Raw genomic sequence first — 18,559 nt, 5'->3', positions numbered from 1 at the left:
AAAGTTTGAAAGTATTCTTTAGATAACTCAGGAAATCCACACACATTAAAACCCTCTGAACGTGCATGGACAAACTTCTTCAACACATCTCATAAAATAAGAGCATCCTGTTAGCTTCAAGACAGACAGGATGGGTAGAACCTACCTGAGGTACTACTCTGGGGGGTGGAGGTGCTTCTAAACACGTGTTGGCTTTCAGTTCCAATTTTTCTGTATCTGATGCCACACTAGAAACATCCAGCTTGGCGATTCTTTTGTCACAGGTTCCAGCAGGCTCTGACACATGTGCACTTGTACTTTCTTCTGCTGGTTTGGCTTCACTAGAAAGAATCTTTTCTTCCTCCAGCTTCTTTTTACCTTCTGAATCTGCTTGAGCTGCTACTTCTTGAACTGCAGAACTCACTGTTTCAGGTGAAGTCACCGCCTCTTGTTTTTCTCCCTGCACACCATTGTTTTCTTCAGATTTTAAAAGCATAGCTTCAGGTTGCCCCTCTATTGGTTCTTCCTGCTTTGTCACTTCACATTCATCAGAGCTCTGTTCCTTGTTTGTCTGTACAAACTCTTCTGAAGGCACAGGCATAATACTTACATCTTTTGAATCAATAAAGTCATACTCCTCTTCCACCTCTGCTGATGATTTTTCCAGTCTTTCTGGACTTTCATCAGTTCCTCCTGTTTGCATTGCTAAAGCAGGGGCAGTGACAGCTCCTGTTTCCTCCACAAGCTCAGCAGCTTTGCCAGGAGAATCTTCAATTGCTTCAGCTATACCAGTACTAATTTCTGATGCACTAGGCTTTATTGCTTCTGGTTCTGAAGAAAATTCCACACAAGACACTGCTTTTACATCCTCTGGGGTCGCCCTGTGCTCCCCCTCTAACTCTTCCCTGTTATCAGACACTGAATGAGCTTGTTGGTCACCATCTGATGAGGTATTTGGCTCTTTTTTTTCAGTACTGCACTCTTTGTTACCATCAGTAACAGGGGATGGAGCAGTAGCATCTTCTTTTATCTCCAAGCATTGTTGCTTTCCCTTGGTTTCAGCTGCTTTGCTGACTCCACAGATGGTTCTAATCGGAGTTGAAGAACATACAGCAGCTCCTTCACCTCCTTTCCCTTGGTACTCCCTGTACATTTGAGAAAGACTCTCTTTGTGCATTTCAAAAGTTACCTAAAAGAATAAATTTGAAATTAGGAATTATATATTACTGTCTGACCGGCGGGCAGGGGCAGAGAGAAGGGAGGAAGGGAGGAGGATCACTGCTCAAATCACAAAATTACACTAGGAATTTATACTGGATCCTGTCTTCATGATAAAAATAACTTCACATTGGAGATCACTTCAGCTGAAAGGAAGTGTTTCTTAAGGGTACCCGTTATTCCTGGCCAAAAAAAACCCCAAAACAAAACATAGCACCAGACTCAAAAAATCCTAGATTGACCCTAAGGACAGGAAACTAAATGTTTACTAGAAGTACTCAAAGACTGCTAGTAAAAGAAGTGAAAATGCTTTAAGTTGAATACTTACAGTTAATACTTGCATTAATTCCTAGGACAATTACAGTCATCATTAATTGGACTTACCTGTGCTACTTGCATTCACACAAGTGTACAGGATACAAATAAAAGCAGAACATCCAGAGAACTGTTAGATTAGCAGAAAACCTCAACTTTTTGTAAGGTGTGACAAGTAGCAGGGGCACTTACCACAGCAGAGCTTTCATATCATTTCAGTACTTTGAGTATGCTCACTGATACCCAAAGATAAGTAAACTTTAAAGGAGTCATTTTAAAGATACAGTCCCACAAAGTCAGAGCATAGAGGCAAGCAATGAAGCCAAAATCCTGGGGGCCTGCCAGGGATACTGAGGGCTTTTCCCTCTGGTGAATGCTGTTCACCCAGTCTAAAAGGCTCATGAGTACAGCTACACAAGCTGATCAAGGTGAGAAGAATTTCCTACAGAAGAGCTGAAAAAACTACTGGTTTAGGTATGTAAAAAAAAAAAGATTGAAAAATTCTCTCTATACACACTGATAAAACTAATTTGCCCAAATAAATTTCTTGAGTTGAAAGAAAATCTCACTAAACCAACTCAAGTTTTGTTACACTGTTGTTCAATTTCATTTATCTTTCCCTTTCTATTTAGGATTTAGATTTATCTCCTAGAGCAGAAGCATTTATTTATCTGCAGAGTTCTCAAAATTCTCCCAACATATAAACTGTAGCTGAGGGGTTTGGGGTTTTCTATTCCAACCACTTTCTTTGTATTAAACCTTTTCCATAGACAGAGTACAGCAGTATATTCTACTAAACACACAAATGCACATTTTGTTATCCTCTTGCATACTGAACTCATTCATTTGGATCTCAGCTAAAAGTTCCATGTCATAGAATCATAGACTGGGCTGGGCTGGAAGGGACCCCAAGGATCACAGAGCTCCAACCCCCTGCCACAGGCAGGGCCACCAACCTCCAAGGTTGCCCAGGGCCCCATCCAACCTGGCCTTGAACACCCCCAGGGATGGAGCACCCACCACCTCTCTAGGCAGCCCCTTCCAGCCCCTCACCACTCTCTCTGCAAAGAACTCCCCCCTAATATCTCATCTAAAAGTCCATAGTATTGAAAGTCAGTAGGTGTATTTTCTCTTAGTATGATACACATAAGCCAAAACCTAACTTGACAAGTTAAAAAGTACTAGAAATTACAGCTAACAAAGAGAAGAGCAAACAAAGAACATAGGTAGAAAGGAATATTCTCATCAGGTTGTGTTATCAACATTGGCTTTTTAACATAATATTTTCTCCATCAATCAAATATAAATTCAAGTACTGTAGGAGCAATGTCCTATTCTAACATTTGACCTGAAGCATGTTATTTGTTCCAGTTGATTTAATTGAAACTGGAGTCTCTAGTGTCTAGAAATAGATCTGGGATATCTTCTTCCTCCTCTTTTTTTAAAAAAAAAGAGTCTTCCTGTTTCAATCAGTTACATACAAACACATAAGTGCAAAGGATTACAAATGATGGAAAGCTCCTCCACGTGTCATCGTGGATCTATAAAATATCTGATTACTGGGTATTGCTAAAGAGAGCATGTGAGGGGCACTATTAGTTCAGAATGCTGCCTTCCCCACTGTGCCAGACAAAAGCAACCCAGAACAGATCATGCTAAGAAGCCATTCCTTCCACTTCACTAGGCAAGCCTGCTACTTCTGGTCAAACTAGTACACTCCTGAAGAAGAAATCATGACAACTGATCTCCAGCTAGCTTTCTCTCTCCCTGTTCCTTCCTCCATTTCCCAAACTAATGAAGTTTTATTCCAATAAGTACTGAAGTGACACTCAATGAATGAAAATAATGGTGGTTTATTTCAGCAAAACTTATCATGTGCTTTCTGGGAAGGTCATAGTGACCCACACACGTTCCCTACACAAGAGGGGTATAGGTCTAACAAATCCATGGGAACAGAGCTACCTTTACTCCTTTCTGTCTTCAGTATCAGACTTGCTATTGCAACATTCATTTTGAAAAATACATGGGGAAAATGACTCCTCAGAAGTATTTGCAGCCTTAGCTATGCTGAGTACTTAGGGTGTTTAGCATCGTTAAGCTACATCCAAGACCTGGAGTGTTGTGCCCAGCTCTGGGCCCCTCAGTCCAGGAAGGACACAGAACTCCTGGAACAAGCCCAGCACAGGGCCAAAAAAAGTTGGTGAAGGGAGTGGAAAACCTGCCTTATGATGAGAGGCTGAGGGAGCTGGGCCCCTTTAGCCTGGGGAAGAGGAGACTGAGGGGTGACCTTATTAATACTGATAAACATGCAAAGGGTGAGAGACAGCTGATTGAGGACAGGGAGAACACTTGAAGAAAATTTTTAACTACACATTTAAACCATGATTTTTTTTTTCCCCCCTTAAGGGAACTAAACTAACTTCTCCCCCTCTGCTATAGTGAAACCACATCTGGAATATCAGGCGCAGTTCTGGGCCCCTCAGTTCCAGAAGGACATAGAACTCATTGAAAGAGCCCAGCACAGGGACACCAAGATGATTGGGAGTGAAACACCCTTATGAGGAGAGGCTGAGGGAGCTGGGCCTCTCTAGCCTGGAGAAGAGGAGACTGAGGGGTGACCCCATCAATGTCTGTGAATATGTAAAGGGTGAGAGTCAGGAGGCTGGAGCCAGGCTCTGCTCAGGGGTGGCAGTGACAGGACAAGGGGCAGCGGGTGCAGCTGGAGCAGAGAAGGTTCCATGGGAACATAAGGAGGAACTTTTTCCCTGTGAGGGTGAGGGAGCCCTGGGACAGGCTGCCCAGAGAGGTTGAGGAGTCTCCTTCTCTGGAGACATTGAAACCCACCTGGATGTGTTCCTGTGGGATTTAGTCTGGGTGATCCTGCTGTGGCAGGGGGGTTGGACTAGATGATCTTTCTAGGTCCCTTCCAACCCTGAGCATGCTGTTATTCTTTGTGATTCTGTGGAGACTACTCTGGTTACACACTGCTTCCAAAACTGCTGAAAAGCTCTTAGGTCTAGCCTCAGAATCTGACTGCCCTAGTTCCCTTGAATCAAGGCAAAGCAAGATATAGATAAAGATGACAAGAGCACTTTTTTTTCCCTTGTGGGAAGGGGCAAATGAGGGAGATACATATGTCAAACTCTATTACTGCTGCTGCCACCTCTCCCCAGTACAAATGGGGACAGGCACAGTGACACTAAGATGATCACAAGAGAGCAGCCAGAGGGTTCTGTTACAAAACATTATTCTCCTCAGTGCTCAAACCTGAGCACAGCAGACAGCAGTACGTGACTCACAGAACATGGTCAGTAAGAGCAACGATTCCATCTTAATGGGACAAATCACCGGGATGTTTTGCAGGGCCAGCAGTTACTAAATCCACCTTGCACAAGGAGTACATTCACAGTGTTGCAAGAGCTTCACCCAGCAATGGTCCTTACAAAGCACAAGCTTTAACAGCAACGTAAAGTTCTACATTCTGGCAGCTTAGATAAATTACCAACCTGGCCAAAGTGAATTGCAAACATCAAGGAACAGAACTTTAAATGCATTCTAGAAGTGTATCATCAGTCCTTACAGCTGCTTTCCCCTAGCATGTCAAAGAATCACCAACCTTAAGGCCAGAAAGTAACATCTGATCATCTTGCCCAGCCCTTGACTCTAAACCCACTTGCCTACACACCGAGACTATTGATGTGAATTGGATGGTAGCAACCAGACAGTTGCCTAGCTCCAATTTCTAGTCACTAATTATGCCTGTATTACCATGTTATGAGAGGAAGAACTATCATGTTTTCAAGGTTATTCCTTTAATGTACTATGACAATGTTTCTGAAAGCCCAAAAGTAACAATATCATCTAAGAACGCGCTTTCAATCCAAAGGACTAGAATCCTTCCTCTGACACCCTTCAGCAACCTTTCCAACTCTTCAAAGAATTGTTAATAGTGCAAACATCCATATTTCCATGCATCATTCCAGTTTAAGGTCTTGTTAAACTCCTATGCAGGTTTAAAAGCAACCTACTTTATTCCTTCTCACTTCCTGCTCCACAAACACACTCTACAGTGCTGGCAACTACTTTGGAGAAGTGGTCAGACAGTTATCTCTGAGTCTGTATAACCTGTGATGTGATGTCATCTCTTTTTGTAGAGGAGCTCATCTGCTTGTTCTTTGGTGAGCCCGTAGCAGACACTCACTTTAATGTCATTTTTACTTGTCTTCTCTTTAATTCTAATCCAGAAACTCTCAGCTGGCTACTTACTCATCCCCCAGCAGAGCTCTGTGAAGTCCAACTGTGCCCTCCCATAAAGGACAACTCCCATTCCTCATCTTCCCATTCTGTAGTTCCAAAAGAGCTGGTATCCTTTCATTGCACCACTCTAGTCACAGTAGCCATCCCACCACATCTCCATGGTCCTAACAGAATTGTTATGTGCATGTCACACTTTGTATTGCATTACTGAAAGCTCCACATTTTCTGGCCCCTCATTAGCAACTTCACCGCCCTATTAATAAGCATACCATAGCCAAGATATCAGTTATTCTTAATACCTTAAATTCTTATTTCCTTGCCAACAATGGAGGCCCACTGCCTCCAACCTCTTTCCTTCTATTCATGACTTCTCATTTAATTTTAAAGACACTTAAAATTTCACTGCTGGAAGAAAAGTTCATCTAGATCTAAGGTATTTGTATTAATTTTAAATGTTAACATGAGAATCATGAATTAAACACTCAACAGCTTTGTTATCCCAACTAAAACAGTTGAAAGTTACAAGTATGAGTTCTACTGACTGTATAGGTTAGAGATGAAACCAACTTTCCAACAAGTTGACCTTTGCCCAGGTATGGTAAACAGCTAAAAATGCAATGTATGGTACAGGGATGAAACCAAACACCCAAGGTTATCTATCAGGCTCATCCAAAAGAAGGAACAGACACTGGAAGTCACTAGAGAGCAACACTCTGGAAACCAAACTCTGCTCTTTGGGATTGTCATTCACTACTAACAAAAAAAAAATGTAGCATGGAGGTCCACACAGATGACTTCTCCTTAGGGAGAGAAAACAAAAACTTACAGGCAAATAAATCTAAGCACAATCTGATGGGAATCTACATTTATTTAAGAAGAGCACAAGAAACTGCAAGCAAAGACACACTGCTAGCAAATATCAGACAATATAGAACTATAGGAGAACATTACTCATAAAAAACCCCAAAATCCACTTTAAAAGCATAGCAGTTTCTACTTCCACCATAAACATCAGAAGGAATTCATGCCACTTAAACACAGTCCTTCAAATAATATTCTAAATTAAAATAGCAATGCACAAAATTATGCAGGCTACAGAAAACAGTATTTTTCAAACATCCACTTCAAGTTTGAGATTAATTATTTTCATATAGATATATTTTTAAAAAAATCACAAAACCCCAAACTTAAAAAACTACTCTTTGGAAAATTCCAACTTCTCATCAAACCTGTATAAACCCTTTTGCTCAGTGTATTAGTTTACAATTTGGTTTGATGGGAAACCAAGAGATAGCAGCACTATGCCAGAGGCACTGGACAGTTCTTCCCCTACACTCCTGTTGCACAACATGGCATCTATAAAGCACAAAGCCAAACAATGCACCCTACAAAGAAAACACCCAAGGTTAACAAAAGCATTATCAACAAAAATGCAAAATGAAGTCCTAATTATGATTACTAAATACGAATAGACAGAGATGGGAGGTAAAGGTATTAAAGACTAAACATTACAATCTGCAAGCATGCAACAATTCACAGAGACAATTGTTAGCTTGAATAACCTTATACATACTTAAGTCATTTTTTATTTTCCTTAAGGCATTTGCAACTGTAAAGCTGATAATACAAAATTAATTACCAGAAATTGTTCTAAATTAGTGAGCTAAAAGGCCAATCATTAATCTTCACCATCATGTGATGGTTAATCCATAGCTGTTTGCGATGCTCGGGATGCATCTCTACGCACTACTAGTTAAAGACACTTGTGAGCTAATAAGTGCAACATTTGCCTCTGCCATTAATTTTAACTTAATTTGACATCCAACATTTACTAATTAGCAAGGAGAAAAATTAGCACACGACAATGAAAAAGGTTAAGATGATTGACATTTGCATTAAAGAACATAGGGAAAATATTTTAACTATACGTGAAGATTTTGTCCTTCTTTTCATTATCAGGTGGGCAATTTTATGGAGTAGAGAGAGAAAGTGAATGGCTGTGAGACAGGTCAGATGATTATACAGTATTGTTCTTTCCTTAACAAGTCTGCTCGGTGCAAACTAGCTCCTGTGCTGCTGACACCTGAATAAACTTTTCATCATTCCAGAAAGCATTATAACTTTTTAAATCTTAACAAGGACTTTTTATTGATCTGTTCTTACACTTCTCCTCTAGCAACTCTTAACTCTTCAAAAGTGGAAACTGATCTCCAAACAAAACCAGGTTTGTTTGGATGGGAGGCAACACCATCTGAAGATATCAAAGTTCATCTTCAACCTGATGAAGTGAAAGATCAAAGGTACAGGGTCAGATGTTCTTCACTGAAAGAGTTGTCAGGGCCTAGAACAGGCTGCCCAGGGAGAAGATTAAGTCACCATCCCTGGATGTGTTTAAAAGACAGGTAGATGAGGTACTTAGGGATATGGTTTAGCATAGGACAGGAACAGTTAGACTCAATCCTAAAGGTCATCTCCAACCCTGCAATTCTGTGGTACCATGTGCACCATGCACTGATGTACAGTCTGAGGAATCGCTGGGTTATTGCTGAGTGGTTCACTGAAGAAAGCTAAGGACATCAAATTAACATATATCATACAGGACACTAGCTATGAGAAGTTTATAGAAAGAAGCTATGCTTCCACTGACAAAGATTTCACTGACATACAAGGGTATGGTGGGGGGACAAAAGAAAAAGAAACCCACTTGTGATGGTCTGACCCTGGCTGGAGGCCAGATGCCCACCAAAGTCGCTCCATCACTCCCCTTTTCAGCTGGACAGGGGAGAATATACATATTGAGAAGCTTAGGTGTCAAGATAAGGACAGGGAGAGATCATTCCACAATCAGCATCACTGCACTGAGACACATTCATCCAAGCAGCAATACTTTTGCCTTTCTTATTGTCAGCTGGAGAAAAAAATTTGTACGCAAATAATTCCTAGAACAAGAAAGAGAATCCCAGCCAATAGAACTCCTAAAAGTCTTTGCTTCTCTGAGAGGTAATTTTATGTATGTTGGCAGTATTTTATTTTCAAGGCAAGGTACAGTTTGCTGTTACATCATCAGACAGTAATGCACAGAACCAGCAGACCAAACACACATTTGCTGATTTCCACTAATGCAACTGGTGCTTTTAATTTGCTTAAACTGCAAGACACAAGCACTTTATCCTCTCCCAGTATGTATTTCCTCTCTACCTCGAACCTCATGGCCAGCAGGGACAGGGAGGGGATTGTCCCTCTCTGCTCTGCCCTGTGAGGCCCCAGCTGGAGTCCTGTGTCCAGAGCTGGGGCCTCAATGCAAGAAAGATGTGGGGCTGTTGGAGAGGGGTCAGAGGAGGCCACAAAGATGATCAGAGGGCTGGAGCAGCTCCCCTATGGAGAGAAGCTGAGGGAGCTGGGCTGGTTCAGCCTGGAGAAGAGAAGGATGTGGGGGGGGCCTCATTGCAGCCTTCCCATCCCTGAAGGGAGTTGAGAGACAGGAGGGGAATCAGCTTTTCAAAAGGGTAGATAATGGCAGGACAAGGGGGATGGGGTGAAGCTGAGGGAGGGAAGGGTTAGATGAGATCTTAGGGGGAAGGTCTTTGCAGAGAGAGTGGTGAGGGCCTGGAACAGGCTGCCCAGAGAGGTGGGGGGGTGCCCCATCCCTGGGGGGTTGTTCAAGGCCAGGTTGGATGGGGCCCTGGGCAACCTTGTGTAGCTCCAGGCCTGGAGGTTGGTGTCCCTGCCTGTGGCAGGGGGTTGGAACTCTGTGATCCTTGGGGTCCCTTCCAACCCAGACCAGTCTGGGATTCTATGATTCCTCCAGTTCAGCAGACTGCCAAACTCTGCCTTGCACACATCCGATATTTAGCTACTAACACAAAGATGTTGTGAGGAAAGTCAGTATTTACCACTCTACATTGTCTCGAAATACCCAGCTGGAGGCCTTGCGCATTTCTCTCCTTGGCCATCCTCTTCCAACATCTCCACACATTATTGGCAGCCCTGTAGCAGACTCCACACCCATCATTTCTACTCATGGCCCAGAGGCACCATTCAGTCCCCATCACCACCACCTGAGTGCAGGTGGCAGCAGGCACAGAGGAGGTTTGCCTCAAACTCTGCAGCAACAGCAAAGGAGGCCACCAACAACTCCTGAGGCTGCAGACACAGGTAACATATTCCAATGACTTTCATATCAAGTTATACAGAAAACCACCCATTCTCTCTTCAGGACTTCTTTATTTAGAAAGACTCTCTCATAGCTGCTTGCCTCTTTACACATCAGTTCTTTGTCCTGCAAATGATTGCTCATTTCTTCTGAGACCTCTATCACTTCTCAACCAGCAGCAAATCCCTAGTCCACTCTTCCTTTAAGTCTTCTGTTCTGCATCCTCTACCCAGCTGATCCTGTTCTTTGCTGCTGCTCTCAGTTTACCTTGCTCACTCTATCCCTATCCCCTACTTCCCATTTTTCTTTCAGTTTGAATTAGTCAAATTTTAGCATCCTATAGTTTTATTGACAACATGCCTCTCAAACTGAGTGAATGACAACATGGAGGAGCACCCCATAAACCACACATGCTGCATGTATAGGAGCCCATCCGTGGTACTAATCCCTCCTCCCAACTATTCTGCCTGCTGAATAATGAAAATACTTTCTTCTCAGAGGCACTGATTAGGAAAACCCTTCCCACTCACCTACTACAGAAGAAGCTCTAACAAGGAAACACCTAGAAAAGGTGAAAGATTGCAATGTCACCACACACCTTGGAGGGTACAGAGCTTTAAAGGAGGCTGCAAATTCTGGTCTCCAAGTTCCCACTGCTCCCCATAAGAACAAACCCCACACTGAAGTATTTCAAGCGTGCTACTTGCTTGGCATCTCCCACAGCTTTGCTTCATCAGTGTGTGGCACAACTGAAAACCAAAACCCTGCATATACATATACCACCTTCTTGGCTGGCTACCTCTGCCTCCCCACAGGGCAACGCCGACACTTTTCAGAGGACTGAGGAACATCAGAAACCTTCAAAATTCCCTAGAGTTAAAAATGCCTGCACACACCACTGTGGGAGACCCTTCCTTCTCCATGATAGGGAGAAAAGAAATGGAGATAAATCCATTCCTCAACAACTCATGAATGCCAGTGGGATTTGAAGCCAAGAGATCCTGATGGCCTGTTACAGACTCACAGAATCACAAGGTTGGAAAAGACCTTTAAGAACACTGAGTCCAACCATCCCTGTCCTGTGCTAAACCATATCCCTGAGCACCTCATCTCCCCATCTGTTAAACACACCCAGGGGTGGGGACTCAGCCCCCTCCCTGGGCAGCCTGTTCCACAGCCCCACAACTCTGCCAGGGAAGAACTTTTCCCTCCCAGCTGAGCTGACCCTGCCCTGGCACAGCTTGAGGCCATTCCCCCTCATCCCATCTCCTGTCCCCTGGCTGAAGAGACCATCGCCCACCTCTCTGCACCCTCCTGGCAGGGCAGCGGAGGTGGGGAGAAGGTCTCCCCTCAGCCTCCTCTTCTCCAGGCCTCTTCTCCACACCCTGAACTCCCTCAGCCACCTCACAGGATTTGTTACTTTCTAGAACTACTGAGCCATGTTCACTTCTCTGAAAATTAGTTTTTAAATTGCCATCATATAGTAACTCTACCACCTCATCTTTGCCACCCTTCCCATGGCAAAACTCCTCTATTAAATGAACAGGGAGCCAAAGAATATGCAAATTTACTTAACACTCACCAATGTTTAGCACAACCTTACTTCCTCAGGCTGAAAACTAACCATTACTTAGCAATTCATTGTATGTTGAAATCACAATACCAACAGTTTGATATTATCCTTCTTCACATTCAGATCACTGAACAAATTTTTTCCACTTACACAGCAATAATACTGTAGCTTATAGATAATAACAGTTCTGAATCTTACTCAGCAAAAATGTCTTAAGCTACTAAAATAATTAAAAAATCAGAATTTTCCCAAATATCTTCTTTTCAACTGCATCACATGGTAACATGATGCAACTTCTGAGTAGTGAAATATATTTAAGGGCTTGCAATAGGCAAACATTAGTTCATCCCAGTGTTTTCAAGCGTTCAGATCATTTAAGAGTATATGATACTGAGTAAATCATTATATTCTTTCAAAACTTGCAGAAGCTGAAAGGTCAAAAAGGCAAGTTGTCCACCATTCCTTATTTGTTTCCTATTATTAACCCCCAAATCATTGGTCCCTTTTACAGAGTAACACGGCCAGACAGCTGAAATCTCAGGCCTGGAGAGCAAGGGTACAACACTGAAAAAAAGCAGGGGGCTTTTTAGATGCTTTTAGGTGCTTTCATAAATTCAGCACTGGCCAGCTAGAACTAACTAGAGGGTTTTTGTTAATTTTTTAATTAACATTTTGATTGACTTAGAAGGCCCAGATTAAACATCCCTGTATAGACTCTGTTAATATTTGGAAAACATCAAAAAAATAAGAGCAAGATACCCGAGTAATACTCAAAAAAAAAGTTGGCTTTAAAGATGTTACACACACCACCTAAATCCTGAGCATGAGGAAACCAACATAGCCCAATTATGCTAGAAAAGCCATTGCTGCTTATAAAACGTTGTGCAGCTGTTGGAGGAGAGGGTTACAGTGACAAACAGCTTCCCAGCAACAAAGGTGGCAGGAAATCTATCAAACCGGACAATAAAATTGCAATTGAGTTTCTTTGGCTTTTTATAGCAGCTGCATGTATCTTGATGTGTAGCTCTGCAAAACCTATCCAATTCTGGAACACTGGTCCTTTATGTACTAGTTCTTTATCATAGAGGGGCATAAATTAGCAGTTAGATGGGCGCCAAGGGCTGTGAAAAGGAAAACTAAGCAGTAACCCACTACAATTAGGGATGAAAGAATAAAAAGGCAAATTGGTTGTTTTCTTTGCAATGTTAAGGAAATATTTGTGTTCCCATCAGACCCACATTGCTCTGAAAGCATGCTAAGAAACATGAGATACATTTAGCATCAAACAATTTGCCCTCTGAGTTATATCTAAGCTATATAAGGTGTGAATCCATATGAATCACAGTATTCGTAGAACAGGACATAAGAATATTCAAAATAAGTGAAATTAGGGGGGTTAAAAATAACTATCAGTAGATATTAATAACAGTTTCTAAGGACATTTTCAAATGATTACAAATATTTTGCCACAAGGAGCCTTTCAGTAATTTTCAGGTGGTTGGTGTCCCTGCCTGTGGCAGGGGGTTGGAACTCTGGGATCCTTGGGGTCCCTTCCATCACAGACCAGTCTATGATCCTATGATTTATCCTAATTTATGCTTATGTAATTAAGAGACAGTCATGAAACATCACCTAACTTCACACTACTAGTTGCATAAATTGCAGGTATTAGCTCTAAAAAAGTTCCAATGAGAAATAGATAATCACACACACAGAACTGTAGGAGTTGGAAGAGACCTCAAGAGATCATCGAGTCCAGCCCCCAAAAAACCCTCAATTATTGCACCACCATTCATATCAGTATTGTTAATTAGTTTGCAGGTCCTTTTGTCATCTAATCATGTTTGTTTAGGGTCCCAGACTCAATAATATTGGAACCAACATCCAAACGAACTGAACTCCTTTAGGATTCCTTCCAAATCAAACCACCGCTCTGCTGCGTGCTCTGCCCACACTCACACACGTCTAACCTCACCATCATTCAGCTTCATCTCAAGTTGGATGGAAGAACAAAACAATCCTTACACACTGACCAGAAAACCACAGTAAAGACTTGGGAAAACTGATAAGGGGAGTTACTTCTACAACCGAGGATTCCTCATCACACTAGCAATCAAAAGTGAGAAACCCAGAGTGAAGCACATCGTTTCCTCATTCACTATGGTACTGCACCAAAACATACAGCCTTTCAGGGAAAAAAAATGAAAATAGTATTATTTTTACCTCTTTTGGGGTTTTTTTTGTTGGTATTTTATATAACTGGAGGTCTTTTTCTTAACATTTGACTGTGGCATCACAATCAAATCCTGGGTTTTCCTCTATGAACTCTAGACTATTGATTACCCACTTTACATCACTGAAGATGACTAAGATTAGCTATGATAATTTTGAAGATTTTTTTTTAAAAATCTACTTCTAACATACCATTACCTTACAAAACCAGCCTAAGAACAGGACCACAGCTTATAAGATAACGAGCTGGAGAATTTTTAAATTCAATACACCAAAACTGCATGTAAGAGAAGTAGAAAGGCAGTCAAGTCTTCCTTGACTCACCTCTCCAGCTTTTCCCCAGAGACCATTCCCCAGGAATTCCCAACTATCACAGAAATGCTTTACATGATATGCCAGTCTCTATAAAAGGACATCAGGGATCTTTACTCTGGCTACAGCTTGCAACTGTACAACCTACTCATCCCACAGCCTCTGCATCTTTGGGGAAAGAGAGAAAACAGGTTTTTTGATAACTGCAGAGCTGACAGAAAAGAAGATTAAGGGTATTTCATCATCACTGTAAGGGTTAAAATGGATTCTTTGCACCTGGATTACGTTTGGCTAAGTGACTATTCAATGACACTATTTCACAGACTATTATAGGGATTTCTAAATTTGTCTCCCCATAGCCCAATAACCCATATCAAGCTACAAATAGGATACACAGAGCTGCAAAATAACAGCGTTGTTGCTGACTTCTTTCAACACAAAATTCATACAAAATCAAGGACCTCAGGAATGCTAACAATTCCTCAGCATCGTAACACAACCTTTGGGATCCACAGATGCCTTTTGCACAGAGTTAAGTTCCACATATTTAGAAATATGTGATTTATAATCTAATTCATCATATTCCTGATAAACAACAATAATTATGAGGCCCACGCTGGCCTCACTCTTTTGTTCAGAATAAAGCAGGGCAGTTATCTTCTCTGCTACCATACCTCGGTTCAAAGATCTGCTAATAACTTCCAGGATATAATTCTGCTTGTTACAACAACAAGAACATCAGACAGAAAGAAAACCAAGGGTAATCATCTCATTTATACTGCAAGGATTTCTGTTCTAACCCTGTATTCCATGACATCTTAACAGCTGAAGCATCTGTCTTAACTTTGGAGTTCTTTGCTTTTTACTTGTTTGGTTCACAGCCATTTGATGTTACCAAGAGGAATGTTTCTCCATGGATAGATATGCTGCGCCACCTTGTGACCATGCCACTATTAAAAACCAAACCCAGCGCATTTTTCAGAAATGCTCCTGAAATTTGATTATCTTCCTTTTGACAACACGTGCAATTTTCAGTATGAACTGATACTACCACAATTTGAAGAAAAACAACAAAAAAATTGTGTTCAAATAACATAATTTTCAACTGTTACTTCCAGCAATGTAAACACCAGGCTTCTAAGTGCTGACTTTCACTTCAAGACCCCCTCGTTGTATGATACAGCTCTTTGAGGCTCTAAATCTAATTACACAGTGTAAACAAGAGGTCTTAACTCTTTCAAGCACTCACCTTTGAGTGTGTGATGGACAGTGTATCCACCCAAACACGCCAGCCACCCCACTCGTATTTGATCGCGTGGTAGAGCAGAATTCGAAATATGGTGTAAACCATCTCAGTGATCTTCTGCTCCTCTGAGGTCTTTGGGTTAAAGCAGCAAAGGGAAAGCATCCACTCCTGCCAGACAGAGCACTGCAACAAACTCCTGCAAAACACACACAGTGCTATTTAATCAGATTTCAAACTAGAGCTTAAAAATAGCCACCAGTGAAGACGGGAATTCACAGAATCACAGGTGTTGGAAGGGCCCTCCAGAGCCCATGGGGTCCAACCCCCTGCCAAAGCAGGGTCCCTAGGACAGGGCACACAGGTCGGCGTCCAGACGGGGCTGGAATCTCTCCGGAGGAGACTCCACACCCCCTGGGCAGCCTGTCCCAGGGCTCCCTCACCGGGAAGAAGTTCTTCCCCACATTGGGGCGGAACTTCCCGGGCTCCAACTTGAGGCCATGGCCCCTTGTCCTGTCCCCACAGACACTGAGAAGAGGCTGCCCATGTCCTGCTGTGCCCCACCCTTCAGCTATTGATCCCCATTGATCAGATCCCCTCTCAGGCTGCTTCTCTCCAGGCTGAACAGCCCCAGCTCCCTCAGCCTTTCCTGGCAGGGGAGATGCTCCAGGCCCTTCATCCCCTTCGCAGCCTCCACTGGACTCTCTCCAGGAGATCCCTGGCTTTTTGGTCCCAGGGAGCCCAGAACTGGACACAACACTCCAGGTGGGGCCTGACCAGGGCAGAGCAGAGCGGGAGGATCCCCTCCTTTGACCTGCTGGACACGCTCCTTTTGATGCCACCCAGCACACTGCTGGCTCATTGCCCACCAGGACCCCCAGGTCCTTCTCCGCAGAGCTCCTCTCCAACAGGTCATCCCCCAGCCTGTACTGATACTGATAATTTAACGTGTTTAAAACATTCTCTATTTTTACATATTGAAGACTACACTAGAGTGCAGAATTTCCTGAACAGCAACAAAGCTGTACCTGCTTAACAAGTCTAATTCACTAGGAGACCTTGTTACTCACGTTGTACACATGTGCACACAGCCAGATACCTCACCTTCTGTTTTCTCTGCTGTTATTAAAAAGTTTAATCATGTCTGAGAGGAAGGCCCGACGAACCTCCAGACTTTCTGGACACTGGGGAGAATTACGGAGCAGGATGGCGATAACCTTCAAGATCTCTGGAAAACAGTTGGTGAGCAACAAAACATTAGCACTAAGCACAGCAGAACGTACAGGACATCTTCTGAATTCTTTTGTATAAGAAAAATGACTGCATATAAAAGTAGTTTTATACTGAGAAAAAGCACATTCCTGAGTACAAGGTTTATTTAATATAGATCCCTTCCTCCAAAACTTCTCAAACCTGGTCATCATTGGGGGAGTCACAGGCCTGTACTGCTGAAGAAAATTGAGATGTTTATAAATCTAAGTTAAGTTATTCTGAATTTCTTTAATTATCAGTTTTTAGCAACACAAAGGTTACTGCATGACAAATACAAGCTATCAGAATCTCTCAGAACCTTTACCTAAGGAAATTCACATAACAATGCATACGGTATAAAATCAATATATTATACTATACGATATATATAGTATATATATACATATATAATAATAGGGAAAATCCTATCAGGAGTGGCTGAGGGAGCTGGAGGTGTTCAGCCTGGAGAAGAGGAGGCTGAGGGGAGACCTTCTCCCCACCTCCACTGCCAGGAGGGTGCAGAGAGGTGGGTGATGTCTCTTCAGCCAGGGGACAGGAGATGGGACGAGGGGGAATGGCCTCAAGCTGTGCCAGGGCAGGGTCAGCTCAGCTGGGAGGGAAAAGTTCTTCCCTGAAAGAGTTGTGGGGCTGTGGCACAGGCTGCCCAGGGAGGGGGCTGAGTCCCCACCCCTGGGTGTGTTTAACAGATGGGGAGATGAGGTGCTCAGGGATATGGTTTAGCACAGGACATGAACAGTTGGACTTGATGATCTTAAAGGTCTTTTCCAACCTTGTGATTCTGTGATATTGGATTTTTGAAGATGTGAACAGCTTCCAATTATATTTAATGATTTCTGCTACAAAAAGAAGTTTGAAAAACGGGAGAAAAACCTTCCTGATATAAAATTTCATCTTTTACGAGCATAAGATTTTTTTAGTAGACAGTCAAAATCCTGGACACATTCACTTTCTGAAGCAGTGGGGCAGTCACTGTTCTTGATACTTCAAAAAAGAGTTGACTTTGTAAGTAATCAGGGTGCACTTTGAACACTCAGTTCACCTTGTACAATTCTTTTAAAAAGAGAAATTCCTTATTTGATAATATTAGCATTGATATTAAAAAGGTCCTCTACAAGTCACTCTTCCTACTACACCTAGGGAATTCCAGACTCATAGCTCACACTACAAATAATCTGTCTTAAACACAGCAGTGACTGCCAACTTCAAAAACCTTAAGAGAAAGGAACAGATATGCCCTCCCATCTCTCGTTTCATTCAGATTTACCAGAAGGCATGTAGCATACTTCAACCAGATTTTTTTCCTCTGTATCTATGTTCCTTTCTCTTCCCCCACTTTCCATGTGAAGGGAACCCACAACTATGACCTACATTTCATGGCAAAGCAGCTACAGAAGCGAAAAAACCTATTCTTTCTCCAGAAAAAATGAACTCCCAGAGCTACCCTAAGTCCACTGTATTATATACAGAGCCCATTAATAATGTGTATAATTCAGGAAAGGAGATCAGGATTTTTCTTTTAGTTCAAAAGACATCCAAAAGTTTCATATCAAGATATTTCCCATAAAGCAAATTAACCAAAACAGCGAGCAGATACATTGCTCCTACTTTCTATCTACTGCTGTCATACTGAATGTAATTTAAGATGAAGGCTGTTTCCATATTTCAGGCAATTTTGTCTGACATGGCTAAATAATGCAATCAGAATTTTGCTGGAAACTTAACATGTATTAAATCAAAGTATCCTGTGCAGGGAAGTCTTGAAAAGTCATTTCATAACAGGGCTGCACAGGCAAAAAGGGTGAGTTATGAACTGCATACACATTTAGACACATAAAACATCTTTAAAGAAAGAGCTAGAGAGACATTCTTCCTAAATAACTCCAACTAAATGCACATTATGTTTCCTGCTGTATGAAAGGCAAATGTAAAGCTAAGATCAGAATTAAGACCTGTGGATGTAATTAATTGTGGGGGTTTTAGAGCAGACTTTGCTTATGGTAGCACG

At 42.2% G+C, this 18,559-nt stretch overlaps 1 protein-coding gene across 3 annotated transcripts in view; it reads right to left on the bottom strand.

The window, feature by feature from the left end:
* The window catches only part of LRBA (LPS responsive beige-like anchor protein), a gene marked incomplete at its 5' end in the record, with an annotated part of 423,662 nt that overhangs the window by 336,192 nt on the left and 68,911 nt on the right, over positions 1–18,559 (bottom strand). For all 3 annotated transcript variants that reach the window (XM_084266649.1, XM_084266650.1, XM_084266651.1), the window contains 3 exons: positions 146–1,168; positions 15,289–15,481; positions 16,387–16,510. In XM_084266649.1, coding sequence (XP_084122775.1) covers positions 146–1,168; positions 15,289–15,481; positions 16,387–16,510 — 1,340 coding nt within the window. The remainder of the gene's footprint in view (positions 1–145; positions 1,169–15,288; positions 15,482–16,386; positions 16,511–18,559) is intronic.

Source organism: Gallinula chloropus (assembly GCF_964237585.1).
Source record: "Gallinula chloropus genome assembly, chromosome: 7".
In the NCBI taxonomy this organism is placed as follows: Eukaryota; Metazoa; Chordata; class Aves; order Gruiformes; family Rallidae; genus Gallinula; species Gallinula chloropus.
This window is presented reverse-complemented; position numbering and strand designations above follow the sequence as displayed.